Source organism: Ambystoma mexicanum, chromosome 4q, assembly GCF_040938575.1.
Source record: "Ambystoma mexicanum isolate Mex_15411 chromosome 4q, UKY_AmexF1_1, whole genome shotgun sequence".
Lineage (NCBI taxonomy): Eukaryota > Metazoa > Chordata > Amphibia > Caudata > Ambystomatidae > Ambystoma > Ambystoma mexicanum.
Genome location: NC_090928.1, coordinates 891,655,240 through 891,676,976, shown reverse-complemented (window position 1 = coordinate 891,676,976; position 21,737 = coordinate 891,655,240). Strand labels below are relative to the sequence as shown.

The 21,737-nt window shown below is 50.0% G+C and overlaps 1 protein-coding gene across 1 annotated transcript in view; it reads right to left on the bottom strand.

The window, feature by feature from the left end:
• Nucleotides 1-21,737, bottom strand: part of LRPPRC (leucine rich pentatricopeptide repeat containing) — a 1,926,342-nt gene that overhangs the window by 895,461 nt on the left and 1,009,144 nt on the right. The window contains exon 24 of the mRNA XM_069608459.1: nt 13,934-14,058. Coding sequence (XP_069464560.1) covers nt 13,934-14,058 — 125 coding nt within the window. The remainder of the gene's footprint in view (nt 1-13,933; nt 14,059-21,737) is intronic.

The following is a 21,737-nucleotide window of genomic DNA, read 5'->3' as shown; positions in this document are numbered from 1 at the left end:
AGAATGGAGTCTTTCAAGGGTCTCATGGGGGACCCCTGAATAGTCTAGAGGGGGGAAATCAGTGTCTTCACCTTCAAAACTCTTAGAACGCTCCCACAACGTCGAAGAAAGGTTTCCGTCGCCCTCTGAAAAGCCCTCCGGTAGTTCAGAAGTGCCCTTAGATGAAGGGGGCAGTTCCTGGCTACTCTTGCGCTTTTTCGGCGTTTCCATAGCTTTTTGTGCGGTATTCGACGTTTGTTTCGTCGTCCGCTTACGTTTGTCTTCGGAAACAATTCTCGACAACGAGTTTGTCAGTAGAGGGCTCTGGTGTCGACGTTGCCTGCGTTACGCGTTGTTCCTCGACGGCCGCTCTATGGAGCGTTACATCGGATGATTTTGAGGTAGCGCCCGTGTTTGATGAAAGCCCAATCGCTGGTCGCGGCTGCGTTTGCGGGTGGGGCTTGAGACCCTTACGGTCTGAGGTAGACGCCGGAGTGCCCTGCGTCCCCTTCGGCGCTGATGGATCCTTCGTCTTCGACGAAGAAGAGCCGTGGGTTGTGTGCTTAGGCCTGTGGGGTCTATGTGCGTCCTTGTCGCCGGGGTGTTCATCCCCATAAGCAGGGCGTGAGCCGAGCCCGTCGGGGCCGGGACGGACGTCGAGGAGCACGAGCGCTCCTTCTGGGGGTTAATGACTTCCGTAACGGACGTCGAGTTATCACCCTCCTCGTCACTTTTTGTAACAGCGGCGGTGGGTGAAGAAACTGACTTCGACATAGCGTAGTCCGCCCACCTCTTAACTTTTCGTTCTTTAAGAGTTCTTGGTTTCAAGAGCTTACGGGCCGCGCAGCTGCCCTCCTTATGATCGAGGGGCAAGCAACGATTAAAGAGCTTGTGTTTGTCCTTCCAAGTGTATTTGCCCCTACAGCGTGGGCAAAACTTAAAAGGTGTCCTCTCCATAGCTGAGGCAATAATAACTGGTGTTAACAGCCCCAAGGGAAAGATAGGGGAGAAAGAAAGACATTCTCAAAGAGAAGATAAAAGTTTGAACCCCCACTCTCCCTACTGTATGTTGGCCGGAGAGGCCAGGCCAGGTGTTCGGCAGTGCCGAAGGATCTCCTCCGTCTCTTCCCCTCCGTCGAAAACTTGCTTGGCGGAGAAACAGCTTCACAGCTAACGTCGAGGGGAGGGATCTTTAACAATATAATAAGTATAATTAAGGACCGAGGCCCGTAGTAAGTATTTGCAATGTCTCTCTAGGAGCTCCGCGTAAGGCGACCAGAAGCTGGGCAGAAAAAAACAATCTGAGGGACCTCGACGCGTGAGGGATTGTGGGTACAACGCACGTCAATATAGCGATAGTGTTACAACACGCCTTGTCGACGTCCCCTTTTTCGACTCCGAAAAACAAAATGCAATACTCCGCAGTGACCACTGGATGTCGGACCTATGCACAGCATGTGATTCTAAGCAGATTAACAAACATCAGAAATATATTTATTTTACACACTTCTAGCTCAACACATTAATCACAGTTATTAAAGCAAGTTAAAATCAGTCAAGAAAAGTATACACAACTCCCTGGTTAAATTGTAGACAAGTTTGAGCAAGAGGGAAAACTGAGCAAAACGGCACAGTGAAAACCAAACACATATGGCACTCTATCAATTTCTCACAAGGGAGGGAAAGAACAAGTTATACAGGAATATACTCTTAAGCCCCCTAGCAACACTTCCCGATAAGATTGTGAACAAGTTTAGGCAAGGCAATACTTTAGCATGTGTAATACTGAAGTGAAAACCGAGCAAAGTAGTAGTTTTAAAAGTAGAAAGGAAAAGGTGGTTATAGTAGTTAGGTGCACCAACACATTTCTAGGTGAGAAGCAATCTACAGAAGGCATTTGTAACAGATTCAGCCAGAGTCAATAGGCCTGTGCCAGAGTCAGTGGTACAGGGCAAAGGGCCCAGGAGCAAAATGTTCTTGTAGCTGCAGTCAAGTCTTTGTTAAACGATTCGAAAAGGTGGTTGCAGAAGGTGAAAGGCAATGTTAGAAGATAGGGGCAGCCAACCCAGCAGGTAGGTAAAGGATTTAAAACCCCTTTAGCGCTACCAAACGAAAAGGGAGGCCTGGCGGAACAAAGTACCTTAAAATGTAGAAGAGGCTCCTGCGTTGGCGGTTGTTCCTGGCAGTTCCTGCAGTTCGGGAGATCCAGCAGAGAAGAGAGAGACTCGTCGTGGAGGAAGGTTCGAGTTACTGCACTGCCCAGGGATGAAACCAGCCACGGTGCTGCCAAAACGAATAAAAGGTATGCTCCTTTAAGTCGCGGTCCAGGTGGACGGGTGCTTGGCTATCCGGTCTCCGAGTGCAGAGCACTGGCGATTCGACCAAGGCAGGTCCAGGAAGGCGATTGGAAAACTGGTTGGCCCCACCAGCTCAAGGGAAGAAGGCTCTTGCAGATGAAGATCTTCGCTCGTCGTGTGGAGAAAAGTGGTGAGATGCTGCAGCAGGGCTTCTCCGGTGGTTCAGTTAGTGCAGGAGTCTTTAGCTTCTCTCCTTTTCGGCTTCTAAGTTCCAGTGGCAACGTCTTCCTGTTCCAATCCTCAGGATCCTGCTTTTATGCAAAAAGATCCCCATTCATACAGCCTATCTGTCACTCACACAGTGGAGCGGTCATCCTGGCGGGAGACCCTCCAGCCTATCAGGGCAGTGTGCGACATGGGTTGCTGAGGCAACCCTGTCCAGGGGGCCTACTCCCCCTCCCACCCCAGACTCAGTGGCACCGAAAGAAGGGCTTCTTGGCAGAAGCCCGCCAAAATGACGAACAAAGGATCCCTGACCTGGGTGAGGATCGTAAAGAAAGACACGAGAAAGAAGTTATATAAAATTTCTGGCAAATAAAACCTACCAGAGTAAAATTAATATAAGAATAAACCGGCGGTATGCTAGAGGCTGTAAGTAAATGTGGTAGCCTCGAACAATGGGAAAACACCATAGGGAAATATTCGCCGTCGAATATTTTTGGTAGTAACCACTGCCATCAGCCAGAAACATTTGAGAGAGAGACTGTCCGGTACCCTCTCGAAATATGAATTTAAGGGAAAAACTATTAACCCTTGCCAGCACCTCCATAGTAAGATGGGTTGTACTGGTTTTGTTCATAAGACTAGTAAAGTCAATGGGGACTTTACATGCCCTGGGAGAGAGTAGTCAGTCCCAGGGTATGGAATCTATGTTTAGGGGTCACTACGACACCCCTGTGTCACTGCACGGAGGGTGCTGTGTAACACATGTGGATAAAGATGGTTCCTATGAGGGTGAGATAAACCCCATAGACATTAAACACAAAAACTAATCCAGTAAAGCTACTGGGGGACTCTATAGGTAAGGGAAATTAGCCATAGAATGAGAATTCTCCCTACCAAGCCCGAGAAGTATTTACAGGAGGAATGGGGATCTGAGGATGCCAAAACTCTGAGTCGCTGTATTGGACTGCTGCCAGCACCCATCTGTCTGTCATGATCGAACGCCACCGGTCGAGGTGGTGCGCCACTCCACCGCCCCCAGACGGCTGCCCATGTGGCAGTCCTTGCGGAGGCTTGCTTTGACAGCCTCTTTGCATAGAGGAGGAACCCCTTTTCCTCTGTCCTTACTACTCCTTATTCCGTTGAGCAGCCTGGAAGGAACGCCTGTACCCCTGGGAGAAGTAGGCGGACCTACTGCCAGGGGCAGACCAAAAGCAAAACAAACAATGCAAACAAAACACGTGACCAATGTCAAGGGAGGTAAATATGTATGCGCTTTGCACCATGGGTCATGTATAAACAGTAAGCACACAGCAAAATCCGTTGAGAGGTGTGCTGCCTTACAGAAGACTGCTTTGTCCCCTCTGTAGGCTAAAAGCACATGGGGACTACATTGCCCAGTATGCTTTGCGCCTGGGCAACCAACCAGGAGACAGATCGGGCGTGGCACGTGTCATCGCGCATGCGCGAACAATCAAGCACGGGGCTTGTGCTCGAGGATCCCGAGGAGGATCCCTGATCAAGAATCCAGCCCCTCGCCAGCCTACAGATAAGTTTGGGACGCGCTCTGAAGGGAGTGGGGAAGCGCTGACACGGAAATCTAGGAAATACTGCAGAGGGAGCTGGGGGAGCGCAGAGGGCACCTGTGTCTCAGCCCGTACCTATCGCCCCTGCGCCGGTACCACAAGATAAGTAGCCACACTGGGGGGCGCCATATTTCCGCATTTGTTGTGCCCGTCGCCACGCTCCCGAGGACATTAATCCAGGGGTGGACCAGGTGTAATAACGGGTGTAGCGACCATTAGAGGAACGTAACTCAGTTCGCGTTGGCATTAGTGAACAACTTGTTTACTAGAGACAAGTACAATGCAAAACAGTTCGTGGGAAGCCGCGTTATTAACTCTGCGGGAGTGTGAATGAACGTATGAATGCGGCATGAAGTGTGAATGATAGTGTGAGTGCACAACAAGGAATAACACAATATTCTTTCTTTGTAGCTTGAACCCTGCCTGCACAACCTTCAAGACACTGCACGAGACTGACAGCTCGGGACTGGTGACACCAAGGACCACGTTACCGGACTGGACAATTAACAGAGCTAAGTGTTGCATGCATGGCTAGTCTGTGTCAGTGAACTACCACTGCCACTGCATATTGTGATTGTATAACGTGTTTAGGCCTATGTCTATGTGATTTTAACAGAGATTTGGTTTCCTGGAGGGGACAACTTGCCAACCCTCGAACAGTGCAACAGTATAGGAGAACCTCCCTATTATTGATCTGCTTGAAAATGGTCTCCACCAAGACGACCACAATGTTAATAGTATGGTTCGACGCTTCCTCCCCCTCGTGAACCAAAAGCATTGCCTCCTTCCTCTGCTGCTCTGGGAAGTGGTCCGCCAGGCGTTGCCACATCTCGAGGTCATACCTCACCATGATATCCAACGAGGAGGCAGCCTTGATGTTAGTGGCTCCGACAGCAAGGACCTTTTTTTTTTTTAATCGAAAGCGTCCATCTTACAGCTCTCGATATGCAGAGGAGTAGCACACTTGTGCTGGGTTCGAGCCTTCCTACTAGCTGCAGCAGACACAACAGACTCCTGGGTAGGCTGCAACGACAGGCACTTCAGAGTTGACTCCGGCACCTTGAACTTCTCCAAGCAGCCCTGGACCGCTGGCTCTGTAAACAGGTGCCTCAACGTATGGAGACCCTCTTGCCAAATGTGAGCTAATATGGGGATTGAGAAAACCGCCTTTCTCCTCTTCCCAGAGAAGCAGCAGTCCTTTTCCTCCTCCGGGATGAGCCCACATTCTTTACAGGCTTTAGCCATCATCGCATGGAAAGCTCCAATATCATTTGGTGGAGATGGTTGTGCCGGACTACTTGGAGCATTGTGTGAGAGAAGGGCCTCAACGACCGGTGGGGGGTGTGTCTACTTCTGCTCCCTATATGGTAGAGGAGAGGCACAGAAGACCCCAGCCAAGATTCTCTATTACGGTAGCAATGGTCGAGCAATCAAGGCCTAGCTTCTCAGGAGGTGATGCAGGCTGGTTCTTAAGTACAGTGTAGTCCCCAAGCCCCCACAAAGGAATATCCACACTCTGTATTGGTTAGAACACAGTCTTTATATAATCAATATTCAAGGTTATGTACACTTATCATAATAACTCACTTTGTACTCCGGAAAAATCAACAATGGCAAATATGTACAACTCTAATGTGGTACCACCCTTTGTATTAGATCTCATTAAAGTGCATGAACAATACTGTAACAATGTCACACAGACCAATAGAGTGAAACCAGCAACAGAGAGAGGAGAGAAAATAAGATGGTTGAGCAATAGGCAGAATACTGGCCCCTACCACTAGGCACAGTTCTGTGTGGAGATCCCCCCCCACCTGGGCAACCTGTAAAACAAAGATATAGCGCACGCCCAGTCCATATATTGCTCTGCAAGTCTTATTCCCTCCTATAATGTTTTTACCCCCCCAATGTACCTGGTGGAGTCGAGCTCCTTGAAGAGGCGTCGACAAACGTCGAGGAACTCGCTGTTCGGCGACGGGGAATCGACGGCCCTTCTTGAATGCCTTCCCTTTCAAGCGGGAGGCACGGGGCGTCGAACGTCCGTGGACAAACAAGGTAGAACGGCGTCGATGAGGCGGCAGCTTCGTCCGAGCGGTGCTCGTCGGCGTCGGAACGTTGGCGTCCTGCAAGGCAGAGGCGTGCGGGGCACCTCGGTGACAATAGTTCTGGACCGCAAAGATTGTGGAGACGGAGGCCCAGCAAGGGCGTCGAGTCGTTCGAGTCTTTGGGGTCTGCGGGTGGCGGGAAACCCACCGGCAGGTTTCTCCTCGGCGCGTTGGTCGTCCTCGACTTTCTCCGGTAGGATAAGCAGTCGACGATGCGGTCGAGAGAGTCCTTCGATTGAGTGTTCTTAGGCAAAGGAGCGGACAGCTCCGGTCGTCAGCGGCACAGCGTCAAGTGGTTCCCACGGCTGGGCAACACAACTTCGACAGGCCTCCAGCGGTTACACAAACCTGCGAACCCTGGTCGACGGCAATGGACTTCGACGGCGTCGATGTCCGGGTGCTTCACTTCGATCTCCTCGGCGGTCCAGTCTCGGGTCGACAGCCTTTCGAGGGTCTGTCTTCCATGGCGCTTCGGCGAAGATGGAGCGGTGCTCGATGGTCCCTCGGAGCACGGGAAGAGGGCGCCTTACCAGGTCCTCTCTCGGGTCAGCCCTCGACGATCTCGTCAGCCTTCGGATCGGTCGAAGCAAATGCCACAGCAAGTCTTCTTCCAGCTGGACGTCGAGGATCAGCAGTTCCAGTTACTCTTAGAGTGGAGACTCCACTCCAGGATGCTTCTGAACGTTCCTGAACGTTCCTGAACACCTGGCTGCTTCTGAACTCATTACCAGTGGTGAGAGGTCCCCAGATATACTATCCTGCCTCTCATCCACACTGCGGGTACACACTCAGCAGCCAATCATACAGAAGGGCATTCATGCAGTCAGTCAGCCAATCAGGCACACAGTGCATTCAGGCCACACTCCTCCCTTCCAGACACTCACAACAAGGAATGTGGATTGGGACAAGTACCCAGCCATTCAACACTACACACTGCATTCAGGCCAGTTTCGGGCAGGGCTGTCTCAGTCTTTGTCTCTCAGGCCAGAAACCAGACAACCACAACAAGGAGTGTATATTGGTCACACACTCCATTCACCCAGGTCCCACCCACAGAAGGTACCCACAACATACAGTCACTGGGAAGGCTCCAGTCAGTCTAGCTGGGCCTTCACAACAACACCATATATGGAACTTCCACCCAACAGCCAGTCAGGGGGAAGGGACAGAGACAGGGCTTCCCAGGACTTTGGGAAAACAAGATAACAGGCAATAGAAAGCAAGAGGCCACAGGGGCCATCTTGTTTCCTATCAGGAATCAACAGATCCCAATGGCAGGGCCTGGGTATCCCAAAATGGAGGACACCCGGAGCACCTGTCAATTTTAGCATGGAGCTGCCACCAGCCCATACCCTGCTCTGGGGCCACCCACAGGTGCCCAAAAACATACACTAGGGGCACAGGGTTGTACCCCTACCCATGGGTGCCATAAGGGTATCCCATGGGTCTGTTCACCAAACCAAAAGAGGGAGCTGCACTGCCAGGAGTCCCACATGGACTCCGGGGCAGAAAACATAACAGAACACACGGTAAATAGCAGTAAAAGGACAAGGATTCAGAGGCCCTGTCCCTCAGATGCATTTCCAGCATCACACATCGCAATCCAGGTCCGTACCCCAGGTATCTGCCCTTCTTGGAGAAGACGAGGCTGTAGATAATGTGTCCTGCAGAGCACCTTCCTGCACCAAATCCTCCAGTTCGCCTTGCTCCTGATCCCATCGAGGAGGACTTAAAGCCCTAGGCGATGGCAGAGTAGACCTAGCCGGGGAAGATCTCCTGGACCGAGGCCCTCAGCCATGTGGAACCTCTGCGCCATCCTTCGGACATGGAAATTCAGGTGGGATGTGGGCCAATAGAATGGCTGGAGCCTGTGGCCCCGGAAGCCTGGCATCCAATTGCCCCAAGTGCGTTTGCAACGTAGAGAGCATTTGCATCGAGAGCAAGGAGTGCAGGTTGACTAGAGGATATTGAGGAAACGCAGCCCCTAGACCTGCTGACGTGGAGAGAATTGCAGGTTGCATGCCCAAAACATATGGATCCAGAAACGGTGGCCCTGAACCTCCTTAGTCCGTATCCGAATACAAATTCACATGTTCGTCGTAGGCCTTGGCCTCCTGTTGGAGAATGTCATCGGGGAGCAAGGACGTAAATCTTTCCATAAGATGGAGCCATTCAGGCACCTCGGAAAGCCACAATGTTTCCCTGGGAGACTGGACTCCTGTCACCGACTGGAGCTGAACTGGCCTTGCAGCGGGCACCTGCGTCCTCTTCCCGGTATCCTTTCCCATCGATGGAGCAGTCGTCGCCAGAGTAGCCGTTGATGGAGCCACCATCAGTATGGCCACTGACGGAAGAGCCGATGAAAGAGCCGTCGTCAACAGCAGAGTCGTGGACCACATAAGATTGGCTGACGAGGGTCCAGTCGTCATGTGGATTTGGACACCAGCACCCCCCACCCCCGATGGAGACGGAGGCCGCTTGTAAAATGACCTGGACCTGTGCTTCGACAACTCACAACCAGACGAGGAGCGATGCTCCTCCTTGGATGAAGACCTTTTAGTCGACAAGAAAAAATCATGGGACCTTGACTTATCCTTATACGATGAAGAAGCCTGGTTAGCCGGGCCTGCGGGTGTCAACCCTTCGCCTTTAGTTTATTGTACGGTGGAGGAGCAGGAATCTCACCCGACAAAGGCCTTGCCGCAGAAGATTTCTCACCTTTTCCCCTATCAGACAAAGTCTTGGGGTCACCAGTTTGCTGCTTCTTCGGTAGCAATTCCTCCGAAACGAGCTCTATGGTGCGTAGACGACCTCTTGGCCGAGGGAATGGAGGCCCTGCCCCCACAGGAAACGCCACCCTCCGAACCCCCTTTGTTCATTCAGCCAGCAAATCAAACGCCTGTTGCCGTCCTTGAGGGTCTTCTGCGAGAACCCCCGACAGATGTCGCAGTTCTCGGCCAAGTGATTGGGGTATAAACAGTACAGACAATCTGGATGCCCGTCCCCCACCTACACATTCTTGAGGCCGCAGGCCTCACACGGCCGAAATAAGGATTTCTTCTGCCCCAAAGATGACATAACAGGCCCCGGAACGTCACAGCCAAAAAAGACTGTACAGCGAAAGCTGTCCGAAAGAAAACAGTTTTCAAAAAAAGATGAATTCTCTGGAGAGAACACTGGATGATCCCAACAGCTTGGAAGACGGTTGAAATCTGAGAGGAAGCTGCGGGGGAGGAGCTATATACTGGACGTCCCATTGGTGCTGCCTAAAATGCCCATATTGGCATTGATAGGACACTTAAGGTGTGAACGCTTTTCCCATAGGAAAACTGCTATATTGAAGTTACTGAGGTTTCCCAGCCTGACGACGGGGAAATAGTGACAGCATGTGAATCCATGAAAGATCCAATGCTGGAGAAATGGTCCTTCGACCCAACATCTAATCAGGGGAAGGGAACAGAGTCAGGGCATCTCAGGACTTTGAGAAACAGGAAGGCAAAGGCAGAAAGTAAGTGAACATCTTGACTTTTTTTGCAATCCCTTTATTGTTAAGGCAGGGCCCTGGGTGTGCCAAAATGAGGGAGAGCCACTGACAAGTCAGCATGTAACTGCCGCAAGCCCAATAGCCTGCTCTGTGGCCAACAGACAAGTGCCCAAAAACACACGAGGTACAAGGGTGTACCCTTACAAATGGGTGCCATAGGGGTATCCCATGAGGATTTTTCACCGAAAGGAAACGATAAAGAGCTGCACTGCTATGGGTTCAAACTGGACTTCTGTGCAGAAATCATACAGAAGTAGTGGGAAAAGGAGGGCCTGTCCCACCACAACTATTTCCAGAATCACACGGTGAGGGACCTTTCTGCGTGGCAATCACAGCACCGATGGTTTCAGAGTAGACACTGCGACGAAGAAATCTACGAAATTTCAGAGGAGTTTCTTTGAGAAATTTTCAGACGCATTTTCTTTCAGAGGCGAAGTTTCCAAGTAGTGCGCTGGTCAAGCAGAAAAAACGAACTCAAGTCATGGGGCGGCTAGCATGCTATTTGTACCTGCATCAAAGTCACATACGGTCATGAAGACGGCTCAATTACCAGACGCCAGCACATCTGCAAAGCAGGAGAATATATAACTAAGTTAAGGAATCCGTGGGAGGACAATCCATTAGAAGATGTAGTTTTTAGATTTGCAGTGCCAGCCTGTACAACTAAATTCTGCGGTGAGGCATGGATGGACAGGAACAGCCAGTCTGAGGGTGCTGGCCTGTGCTTTTTTTTTACCAGATTCTGCTCTACAGTCAGGATCAAAGCCGGTTTGGGCCACAGCTGAATGACTAGTGCATCTAGCACTTGGTTGAATGGCAGTAGGGTCTCTTCCTTTGGGCCCACTGCAGGAATATTCACAGGATCATTTTGAACTTTCGGTTGGGAGGGCGCCAACAAGCCCAAGGTTCCATCACCTTGCAATGAGGCACTGAAAAGCTGTTGAAGTTGGAGGGCCGTCATCCAAAGACAGAGTGGTGCAACAATGAAATGGTATCTTTGTCATGCTTGTGCGGTCAAGCCCATGAGTGCACAGCCGAGAAAATGATCAGCGCCTCTGCCATCCCATGCTGGTGGTGCCAAGATTGCTGGTGCCAAGGGCGGAAGCTTGCGGGGGCCTTCGTCAAGATGTCAAACATCTAAACCTTAAAGGTCTCTTATTCCTCTGGAGTAGAAGATTCTGTAGGGAACGATATCTGTGGTGCATGATCTTCACGTCGGGTCCCTGGAATGATGGTCTGCTTCGACGAGGAAGAAGAATGGTGCCTTTAAGAACAAACTGGGAGACCAAGCCCTCTTGCTTCTTTTTCTCCTTGCAAATGGAAAACCATTATTTGGTGCAGTGATTTGTGCAGGGTAACATTGAACGAGCCATTGCGCCACTTTTCTACTTATGGTGCAAAGTGAACAGCTCCCATTCCTGAAGTGCCTGGGGGTGCATCAACTGGCATGCTTCTCACCGAGAATATAAGACAAATCTACTGAGAATTTGAGTCAGACATCTAATGCCCACAGTCGAACCAGGGTTTAAATTCGGCGAAGCAAACTTCGAAGAAGTAGCGGTCCTAAAGTGAGCAGAGTACACGGAAAAAAGGAACCAATCACGGGGCACAGTGCCTCTAAATATACTGGCCCACACTTCATATCCTGCACAAAGCGAAAAGGGCAGAGACGACGCAAAGCAGATGTGCTAGGATATAGATATCAAAGATTAGGAATCAGTATGAGAAAGGAATCTGTTTTAGGGAGAATTTTCAGTTTAGTGCTAAATTCCTCCCACCTTAGAGACCCCCAGCTCTTTTGCAGAACTTTGGTATTTTGTACTTTTAATTCTGTGTGTTTTCTGTGTTTCTTTCTGGTTTTGGAGTCTGACAAACTCCATAGGCATCATCTTTGCACTGTGACACACACCACCTTCAGTACAGTGGCACAGGGATGTCTCTTAGATTTGCTAAAGATTTAAATACCTTCTCGTGGATAAAGTACTGTTTCCAAGAGCAGTAAAGTGAAATTGACTTTACTTCCAATTTGTAACTTTCTAGACCCAGCACACACTATCTTACCATAGGGTGCTAGAGGGGTTACTTAGTATCCCTTTTGGCTTGTTTCTCATGTAACATTTGTATGTTACCCTTTCTACAATTAATGGCTGGTGGCGTGGTTTCCTTTTTACTACCATTGTGTGTTTTTACCGCGGGCTGCGTTCCCAGCTGCAGTAAAGCACCCGTGGGTGCCCATTTTGTCAAAATGGCCCAGTCTTTTTTTGCCATTTCTTGTTGGAAAGGGCCTTCGTGAGATGTACCTCAGCGTGCCAAACCAGGGTTGGTCCCTTGCTTTGTTTGGTCTTTGGCGGAGTTCAAGAGTGAAGCCCGCCTCTGGCTCCATAATGTCTGGTAGGGGCAGGAAGTGAGGGAGGTGCCCAAAACTCCCTGTGCTTAATCCCCTTGGTTACAGGAATGCACCCAAAGGTGATTGGATAGCCACCTTGCTGTGCGATTGACAACTAGATTGGAATGAATAGGAGAAACCTTTTGGCTTGGAAGGCAGTGTCGACTACTGGACGAAGGAATCCGAAGAAGAACTTGGAAGAGACGCCTGCGGCAACTCCTGGACCGTTGGTTTGCCCGGTGAAGCCCTGCTGCTGTGCTGAAGCTCTGAATTTGCCTCGGCTAGAGAAGCCCTGCAAGGACGACTTCTCCGCCTTCAGTTGGTGGGACCAATCAACTCCAAAGTTAACTCGTTTGGGCATCCTCTCAGAGCTGGCTATACTTCCAGTGCTGCTGCTGCTGGACCCGAAGTGCCAGGGAGAGGAACACCAAATGGAGTGCATCACTTAAGACGGACACACGCTGCTGGAAGAACCTCTGGACTCCCAGTAAGCAGGACTGACAAATGCCTGAGCCACCTCAACAGAGTGCTGGACCCCAGATGCGAGGAAAGTCCAGAGTGATATCCGTGAGACCGCAGTGGTGCTATTTGCTAAGATGCGAGGAGCTGAAACCGCAAAGTGCTGCTGAATAGAAGTTGGTCCTTTTCTGCTGCTGACCATCCTGTTGTAGGAGTCCCCAGAAGTCCTCCCTCTTGTCCCTACGACTGAGGCCCAGGAACAACAGTATCTACAGATCCACACAGCAAAAGACGCCAACTAGAACCATGTCTTCTAACCAAAGGTAATGTAGAGTCTAAGAGAACTTTTAGCCTTACTTGATCTCAGTTTAGGCTTGTCTTTGTTACTTATGTACAGTTACTTGCATTTTCTACAATTCACAAGCCTCCCAGCTAGTGGCCCTACATTGATTCTACTTTTTCAACAAAGACTTCTAAAACATTGTGCAAGACTTTTACTTACCTGCAAGAAGTGCTTCAGCTCACCTAGCGTTTTGCTCAATTGGCATTGGCTGGCCTGGCTCCCTGAATGACTTCTCTCCTTTGCTAGCGTCTTACTTTGCATTGTGGGGTTCAAAAGCACTTACCTGCTTCAGCATATTTGTGTGATCTCTTGTTTTATTCTGAACACTCTTTAGTTTGACACTCATCTCAGTATTGCTCTAAATGTACCAGTGATATATTAATGTCCACAGTGTCCTAGTTATTTAAGTCACCTGAGGGTGTAGGAAGTGTTTGTGCCATCCAATATGGGACTTGTTGATTATATTGCCCCCCTCTGAAGAAGGCTTATTCAAACTGACTGTTAAATTAATAATGGTTCAATCAAGAAACCTGGTGTTTATTTGGATACTTGTAACTGTGAATCCCTGTCTAACTCCCCTACTGTTCACATTGACCCCTCTTGAGATATGCCTGGTTGCTCAGCCATACTACCAACCTGTGTGGTACAGACATATACCAAAGGTTGGGTTCCTATTGCCAGGAGGTCATGGTTGTTGTAGTGCACCCAAAGGGTACTGCTACAAATCTTGCCTAACAATCTGGCACTACATTCAGTTGGTTGGCAAATTCAACTAATTCTGCTGGAGAAACTAAGATTTTGTGGGGCCCTATGGCAGAATAAGGGAGCCTATCCTACATACTACTCCCAAATGCACACAGCCATTTATACATTGTTTTATAATATGCTGGAAGGGACCTGATCCTGGCACTGTATGGAACTATTTTAAAGGATATTGATTTACAGAGAATCCTGTGTTTTAAAGTAATTGGCAAAAGCTGTACACATGCATACGACATGTAAATATACCAACCTTTTTGAAGGAGGTCAGTGTCCCCTCTCTCTACGAGTTTACAAAGCACATCGTGAAGCCTTGGCAAGCAATTGTATTTCTTGAAGCATTCTATTGAAGCCTCCAGAGCAGCAGGTGCATCATCCCTTAAAAGAAAGAAACACAACATATTCAACTTGTATTCACTTAAGAGCTTACTAGTTGTGCAAAACTGACAAAATGCTTTAAAACTTTAAGGAAATCCATCTATTTACATGTAAACCACTATCAATTTATGGTGTGCTATACATACAAATAACAAATTACTTAGCTCTCAGTGAGGTTTCTGATGGACGTTCCACCCACGGATTCCTCATCATTGATATCCATCCCCCAGCACAGCCGATTGTGGGAAACTTTTCTGCAGCCAGGCTCCATGCCGGCACTGTCCAAAGCTTCCACCTGCGCTGAACCAGGCTGGACGTCTGGGCCAGTATATATAGAGGCACTGCGCCCATGACTTCATTTCCACCGTTTCTCCTTAACACACTGATGAGGGACCGCAGAAGCAACAAGGTTACTTACCTTTAACTGTTGTTCTCCAGCATGGGTCTGGCATGGATACACATCTTCATTAATATTGCCCGTCAGGCTGGGAAACCTCAGTAAAAGAAAACACTTTCAGTTTTGTTTCTCAACTGTCTTTATCCTCTAAACCAATCACTGAGCTCTGGGTCATACTTCCCCCAGCCAATGACTGCCCTCTCCCTAAGCCCTTCCTCTGGCAGCCATCTTCAAATTTGGTAGCACGTAAAATGGCAGTGGGACCAAGAGAAAAGCGCATAGGGGATAGGCGGGAGGGTTCGCATATGAATCCATGCCAGACCCATGATGGAGAACAGGTAAGTAACGTTTTCCTTGTCCAGCATGGGGTCTGCTCATGAATAAAGAATACATAGCAGTACACACATGCACAACCATGGGAGGTGGCAAGGCTCAACAGAAGCAGTCTCTTACTTCCGCACCAGGCTCACCTTCAAGCGAACAGGTTGCGAAGCACTGCCTGGCCGACTCTGGACTCCTCCCTGGAATCCCTGTCGACGCAGTAGAATTTCATGAAGGTGTGTGTCGACCTCCATGTAGCAGCCCTGCAAATGTCAAGCAGGGGCACACCAGACAGGAACCCGGTTATAGCAGCAATCGCTCTGGTAGAGTGGGCTCTCGGACAACCAGGCAACGTTCGGTTTGCCAAGTGACAATGGGTGATGCACCCGGAGAGCCACCTGGAAATGGAAGCCTTGGCCAGAGCCTTCCCATGGTTCACAGGACCAAAATTCACAAAAAGCAGAGACGTTGTCCTGAAATTCTTTGTGCGGGCCACATAAAACTTCAGCACTCGGGCACATCCAGCAAGTGCAAAGTCCTTTCAGCTAGCGAGAAAGGTGTTGGAAAAAACACAGGTAATACCAAGGGCTTGTCGAGATGAAATTCCGACGGAACCATGGGCATCAAGGAGGGGTGTGTCCTCAAAACCACCCTCGTCTCGTGGAAAGTCGAGTAAGGCCGCTCGCATGACAGGGCCTGTATAGCACCTACACACCTTGCAGAGGTGATGACCATGAGAAACGCTGTTTTCCCTGACAGAAACATGGAGCCAAATGCATAGGTTCGAATTGGGCACCTACGCCGGGGCAGGAGCCTTCACCAGCGGGAACGAGCAGAACAGTCGCTTGATGAACTCCTTAACTAGACGGTGCGACCTCAGTGAAGACCGTCCCGGAGATCTTGTGTAGCTGGAGAGAGCTGCCAGATGTACCTTGATGGAGGCGTGAACCAGTCCTGTTTAAGCCCAAGACAGTAAATACGGAAGTACTTGAGGGGCCGTGAACCTCAAAGGGTTGATCTTCTGCGACCGGTACCAAGTCGCAAAGCACTGCCATTTGTGTCTGTAGCACTTCTAAGTAGACGATGCCCTGGCCTTGGCGAGTACCACCCTGCAATCCTCCGGAAGATCGTAGCCACTGAACCCTAATGCAGTAGGAGCCAGGCCTTCAGGTTCCAAGGCCGCAGGTCGTGGTGCAGAATTGCATCTCAGTCCCTGGCGAGAAGATCTGCGACCACTGGCAGCTTGATTGAAGGGGACGCTGACATGCTGAGAAGGTCCGGGTACAAGATTTGCCTTGGCCACGCTTGTGCGACGAGGATCATCCTCCACCGGTACCGTCTGAGTTGACTGAGGACGCAAAGAAGTAATGGCAGCACGGGGCAGGGGGGAAAGCATACAGTACAGAAGCAGGTCTTCACAAGGGAATGAGAATGCGTCCCCCATGATCCCTGGCTGGGGGAATCTGCTGGTGAACCTCCAGCACTTGCTGTTCATCGCTGCCGCAAACAGATCGATCTGGGGCTGCCAAATGAGGAAAAGGTTGTCCACTTGATCGTGCCAACACTCCCACGTGGCAAGAGCGCAGCTCCCTGCTGAGAGAGTCAGCGATTGTTCTTTACTCCTGCCAGGTGAAACGGAATGAGGAACATCCCAGTGCCATAGGTCTTGCGCCTCTTGAGAGCGCTGGGGATCTGGTGCCCCCAGGATGTAAAATATTGTGGTGGTATTGTCCGTGAAGACACTCACCACTTTGCCCTTGAGGGATGGCAGAAACGACTTGAGGGCCCAAAACACTGCCCGTAGTTCCAGAATGTTGATGTGAAGCGTCTTCTCCTCTGGCAGCCACAGGGCTGTGGCGTGAAGACGTCCGGTGTGGGCTCCTCATCCTTCCAGGGAAGCATCTGTCTCGACCGTCTCTTGGTACAGGGGGCTCTGGAAATCTGTGCCTCCAGCGATATTAGAGCGCACGACCCACCACCTTATTGCTCGACGGACCTCATTGTCGAGTGCAGTCCTGTCCTGGAAGCCTCCGGACACGTGGAACCAATGGGCGTTGAGGAATTCTTGTAGAGTGGGCATCTGCAACCTGATGGCCCTCACCGTTTCACTTTGCCCAAGATGGACGATATCCTCTCCACCGACGGACGCCAGGCAAGACACCATATCGAGTTTGGATCCCAGGAACAGCGCGTCCTGCAGAACTTTGCATAATTCACAGAGAACCCCAGCCCCGTCAGCAGCCGGACAGTCTTCGCTGTGTGGTTGACTGCGATGTCCTCTGACCTGGCCCAGATGAGCATGTGGATCCCTTGCAGTCGTAGAGGGACCGCCACTGGCGAAAGGCACTTGGTGAAGACTGGGCGCTTACTTCAGTTCGAAGGGAAGAGCCTTGAACTGGTAATCCTTCTCTTGAACGACAAAGCGCAGGACTTGGTGTCCTTGGTTTATGGGGACGTGGAAATATGCGTCCTAGATCAAACGACAGAAAGTCCCCCTCCTCCAGCTGGCCGAGCATGTGCTGCAGCGTGACCATCCTGAACTTCTGGGACTTTATGAACTTGTTTAACAGTCGTAAGTCAAGAATGGGCCTCCAGCCCCAGGTCTTCTTTCTTACGTTTAGACCCCGGAGTGGCTGTTGAACCAGCTCCATTGCCCCTTTTTGTAGCTTGACCTGAACCTCCAGCAGCAGCTGAGGGATGTCATTTTCCTGCCGGGCCACCGGTAGTATTCGCAGGCACTTTAGTTGAAATTCTAAGGTGTGTCCGTGGGCAAGAGCATCCAGCACCCTTCGATCAGTGGAGATGGTCTCCCACACGCTGACGAAGTTCGCCAGCCGGCCTCCCACTGGGGTGCATGGGTGGGGGCCCAAAGTCCTGGCTGGTTCAATCTTGCTTGGAGGTCGCCAAGCCACCTTGGGGCCTTTGACTACGACGACCACCTCCGAAGGCCGTGGCACGCCCCCTGTTGGCTTCCTGAGTTGAAGATCGGGAGGGTTGGCTGTAAGAGGATGGGCCCCCACCGAAACCCTTTGAAGACCTACTGGGACTTCCCTCCTGAAGAAGGAAAGGCCGGCCTGCACGCTGCAGGGTGCCCAACGCACGGGCCGCCTTTGTGTCGGTCTTGATGGCCTGGAGGGATTCATCGACAGCCTTCCCGAAAAGGTTGTCTCCGAACGGCATGTCCAGGACCTTCATCTGGACCTTCTGCCTGAAGTTGGTGGCTTTGAGCCAGCTATGATGGGGAAGGCAAACACTGTTGCCCATCTGGCGGAAACCTGTGTCTGCAAAGTCCAGTGCCATTGTGATGGCGTGGTCCGACGCCACCTCGCCTTCCTGGAGGATCTCCAAAGCCTCTACCCGCTTGTCATCGGGGAGGAAATCTAGGAGCAAAGCCATTTTATACCAGAGCTCCCGGTTGTATCTGGCCATGATGGTGTTGGCCGCCTTCACCATCGTCACCGAGTAGATTACCTTTCTACCCATGGAATCCAGTTTCTTCCCCTCGTTGTCCGGGGTTACAGAGGAAGACTGCGAAGAAATTGACGACTTCTTCCTGCCGGCCGCCGAGACCACAGAGTCAGACGGTTGAGTCTGCAGGCACTTAGGCGCATACTCCTTTGCGGTGCCGTTAAACCCTACCGCCATACTCTGAATGACCCCCAGAGACTCCCTTCTGCAGGGCAGAGGGGGCACTCACTCATCTCGTAGAATGAGCCCCAAGACCCTCAGGCACATCCATCGCAACCAGATGGCTTACATTTCTTGCCACAAAGCCATGTCCAGGTCTGCTATGGCAGCACTGAATGGCAAAACCCGCTCAGTCTGCGATCGAGGATGTCTGTGAGGTTGCGCTGGTACACTGGTTTTGACAGCGCACCAAGTCCTAAGACCACAACATCCTCGACTGCATTGGGGTATTGAGTGTTCGGGTGCACATACGAGTTCAACTGCTGAAATTCGACATCCGGAAATGTGTCCAAACCATTGACATCGTGGAGACCCTCCACCAGTTGCAGTAACCCCGTCATAAAGTGTAGCAATGGATTCAAGGCCGCACCCCTCATCGGCTTGAACCCAAATGTTATTAGGTCACCATCCTCCTCAAAGATCACTTGCATCGAGTCGAATCGGACGAGAACACGGATCGAGTGCCTGGCACAAAGTGTCGATCATGCAGGGGTTCCACCGGTTGAGGAGCTTCTTGACCCGAAGGGCAGGTCGACTGTGTCAGAGGCGCTTTCTCCTTTTGTGTCTCGCTCGAGGACATTTGCTGAGTTTGTGCCAGACTGACCAGGCGTAGTTGGATCTGTATCCACATGAGGCATTGAGGCCAAAGCCGTACCAGCCGAGACCTTTTCAAAGACTTAACATTTGGTTTTGGAAATCTTACCACTAATTCACAGACGCACCCTTCACTGGGTACAACTTAACCCTGTCAGATGAAGCGGAATCAACTCTGCCTCAGCATTTCTTTTTGTGCAACCATGAAAATGAGGAGTGGTGAGACTTGCAACAAGAGTTCAACCGTTTTTTGGACTCCTTGTGGTGACGTAACCCTCAATGATTCTCGGGTGTAGGCTCTTTGATTTCATGCTCTGGGGAGCTTAGAAGCGACTTTGCTGGGAATTTTGACAGTGGGCTGCCGAACATTTCTTCACCGAATTTAAGTTAATCGGCAGACAAGAACCACATTACTCTGTACCATGGCTATTCATCCCCAGTATTTTATTTTGCAGCTTTTTCGGCTGAAAAACGTTTGTCAAAAAATGTTAGTGAATCTCTTTATTTGGGGGGTCCCTCAAAACTCCCTCCCCTATTATTTATTCCCTGTACCCCACCCTACATGCACTTACCCCCTCCTCACCCCCACATTTTTCGATAATTTTTTTTTCAGCAAAATATGTTTGGCAATAAATGCCACGAAAAAAAAAGGGCGACGGATAAACATTGTGCCGTCACCACAAACAGAGTGTGGGTCCATGAGGGACATTTTAAAGTTGCAGTCCTTGCAACACTTAAACCCGGACGGTTTAGTCCCTGACATACTTAGTTCAAACACGTTTGAATTGATTAACCAGTTTGTTTTCCGAATAGCGTGCCCAGTGTGTGGAATAAAGGAACGGTGGTAAGGGGGAGAAGTGCATTTCTTTTATACAGTGATCAACGTCTCGTCCATTGTCGAGGAATGGCGCAGTCGTGTAAGAGGGAGTCTTCAACAACGCTATTGAGCAGCACTACACCCACTGTCAAAAACATTTGCAAGCAGCTGATGCTGCATAGCCATCCATCTATCTAGAGGAGGAATCTGTGGGAGAATGCATTCAGTTGAAGGAGAAATTACTTACGAGGGATTCTTCCCCCACAGATTCATCATCTTAATAGATGTCCATTCAGTGTGGGGCGTAGTGGGGCTCAAAATAGTGTCTAGACTCCCTCGTGTTCAGCCACCCGACTCCTAGACTCCGGATGTGACCGATTGCTGTATTCCCGCAAGAGGGAATGTCCATACACAGAGAAGGCCAATTTAACCAATCCTCTAAAATTGCACCACCAACTTCTTGTTTGTCTTTTTCGTGAGGAAGGAACAAAAGAATGGTCAACTTGGGTAACCAATTGAATGTATTTTTAAAAATGTTTATTTCTTCCTCTTATCGTCTGCGCATATAAAGCTGACAACAAACAACAGATAAGACTCTTGAACCACCAAGCAGGGTAGCCTGAGTGCGATGAGGAATCTGTGGGAGAAGAACCCATAGGAGAAGAAATTACTTACCAGTAACGTTCCTTCTAGATTCCTCATCAGATAGCTATCCTTCCACTGTCAGCTGCTCAGAAACCTTTTCGAAAGTGGGCTTAGTACAACTCGACATCGACTCCTCTTGACTTGACCGTGCCGCTCGTGGACTCCAGATGTTTATTTTTGAGGAACAGAACTGTACTGGAAGCAACTCACTGACAGCACTTTTACAATGAGGCATCAACTTGTGCCCAACACCTAATTGCCATAACCTATTCCCATTAGAAGAAAACAAGATATAGACAGCAGACCACTTTCATAGCAAGGAAGGATGGGAGGGTGATTAGGAATCTGCAGGAGAAGAATTCATAGAAAGAACATTACCGGTAAATAATTTCTCCTTCAATGGATTGCATTCTCCCGCAGATTCCTCATCAGATAAGACTTCCAAAGCAGTACAGAATGTGTAGGCGGGATGAAAGCCCCAAGATGAGGAAGCTCCGAACCAAGTGCTACATCCAAGCAGTAATGCTTCGTTAACATGTGGAGCGAAGACCATGTTGCTGATGGACATATTTCCTTCACTGACACACCCCTCTACAATGCAGATGCCGCCGCCACACCCCTGGTGGAATGTGCTCTGGTGCCCCATGGCAGAACTTCACCTGTTCTCTAACAATGACACTTTGTGATGCAAAAAAATATCAGACGAGACCCTTCATAATAGAGAAAAAGCTGCAACGAGTTGGTTGTCACGCCTACATTCTGCTATCCTAGTGGCTCCATAAAAGCTGTGTGCCCTGATGGTCCAGCTTATATAGCTTTTCCTCAACCTTAAGGGTATACAGAGGAGGATAAAAAAACGGGCACATCAATGCTCTGGGATATGTGGAACTCGGAAACTGCGTTTGGTCTAAATTTAAGACGCACCTTGAGCGAAGCATTGTCCCTCAAATATTGTTGGAAAGGTGGCTCGTTAGGTAGAGCCTGAACCACGCGTACACGTCTCGCTGACGTGATTGCCTCCCGGAAAGTGGTTTAATGTAAAGCAGCCGGATCGGGCATGAATGCATGGGTTAAAAAAATGTCAAAACCAAGATTAGGTCCCAGTCCAGAACCAAAAATGGAGCAGGTGGGAAACTTACTGAGAACCCATGGGATGACAGATATCATAGGGGAACACACAATGGAGGCCGAATACCCACTCCACCAGGAACGTGTCCC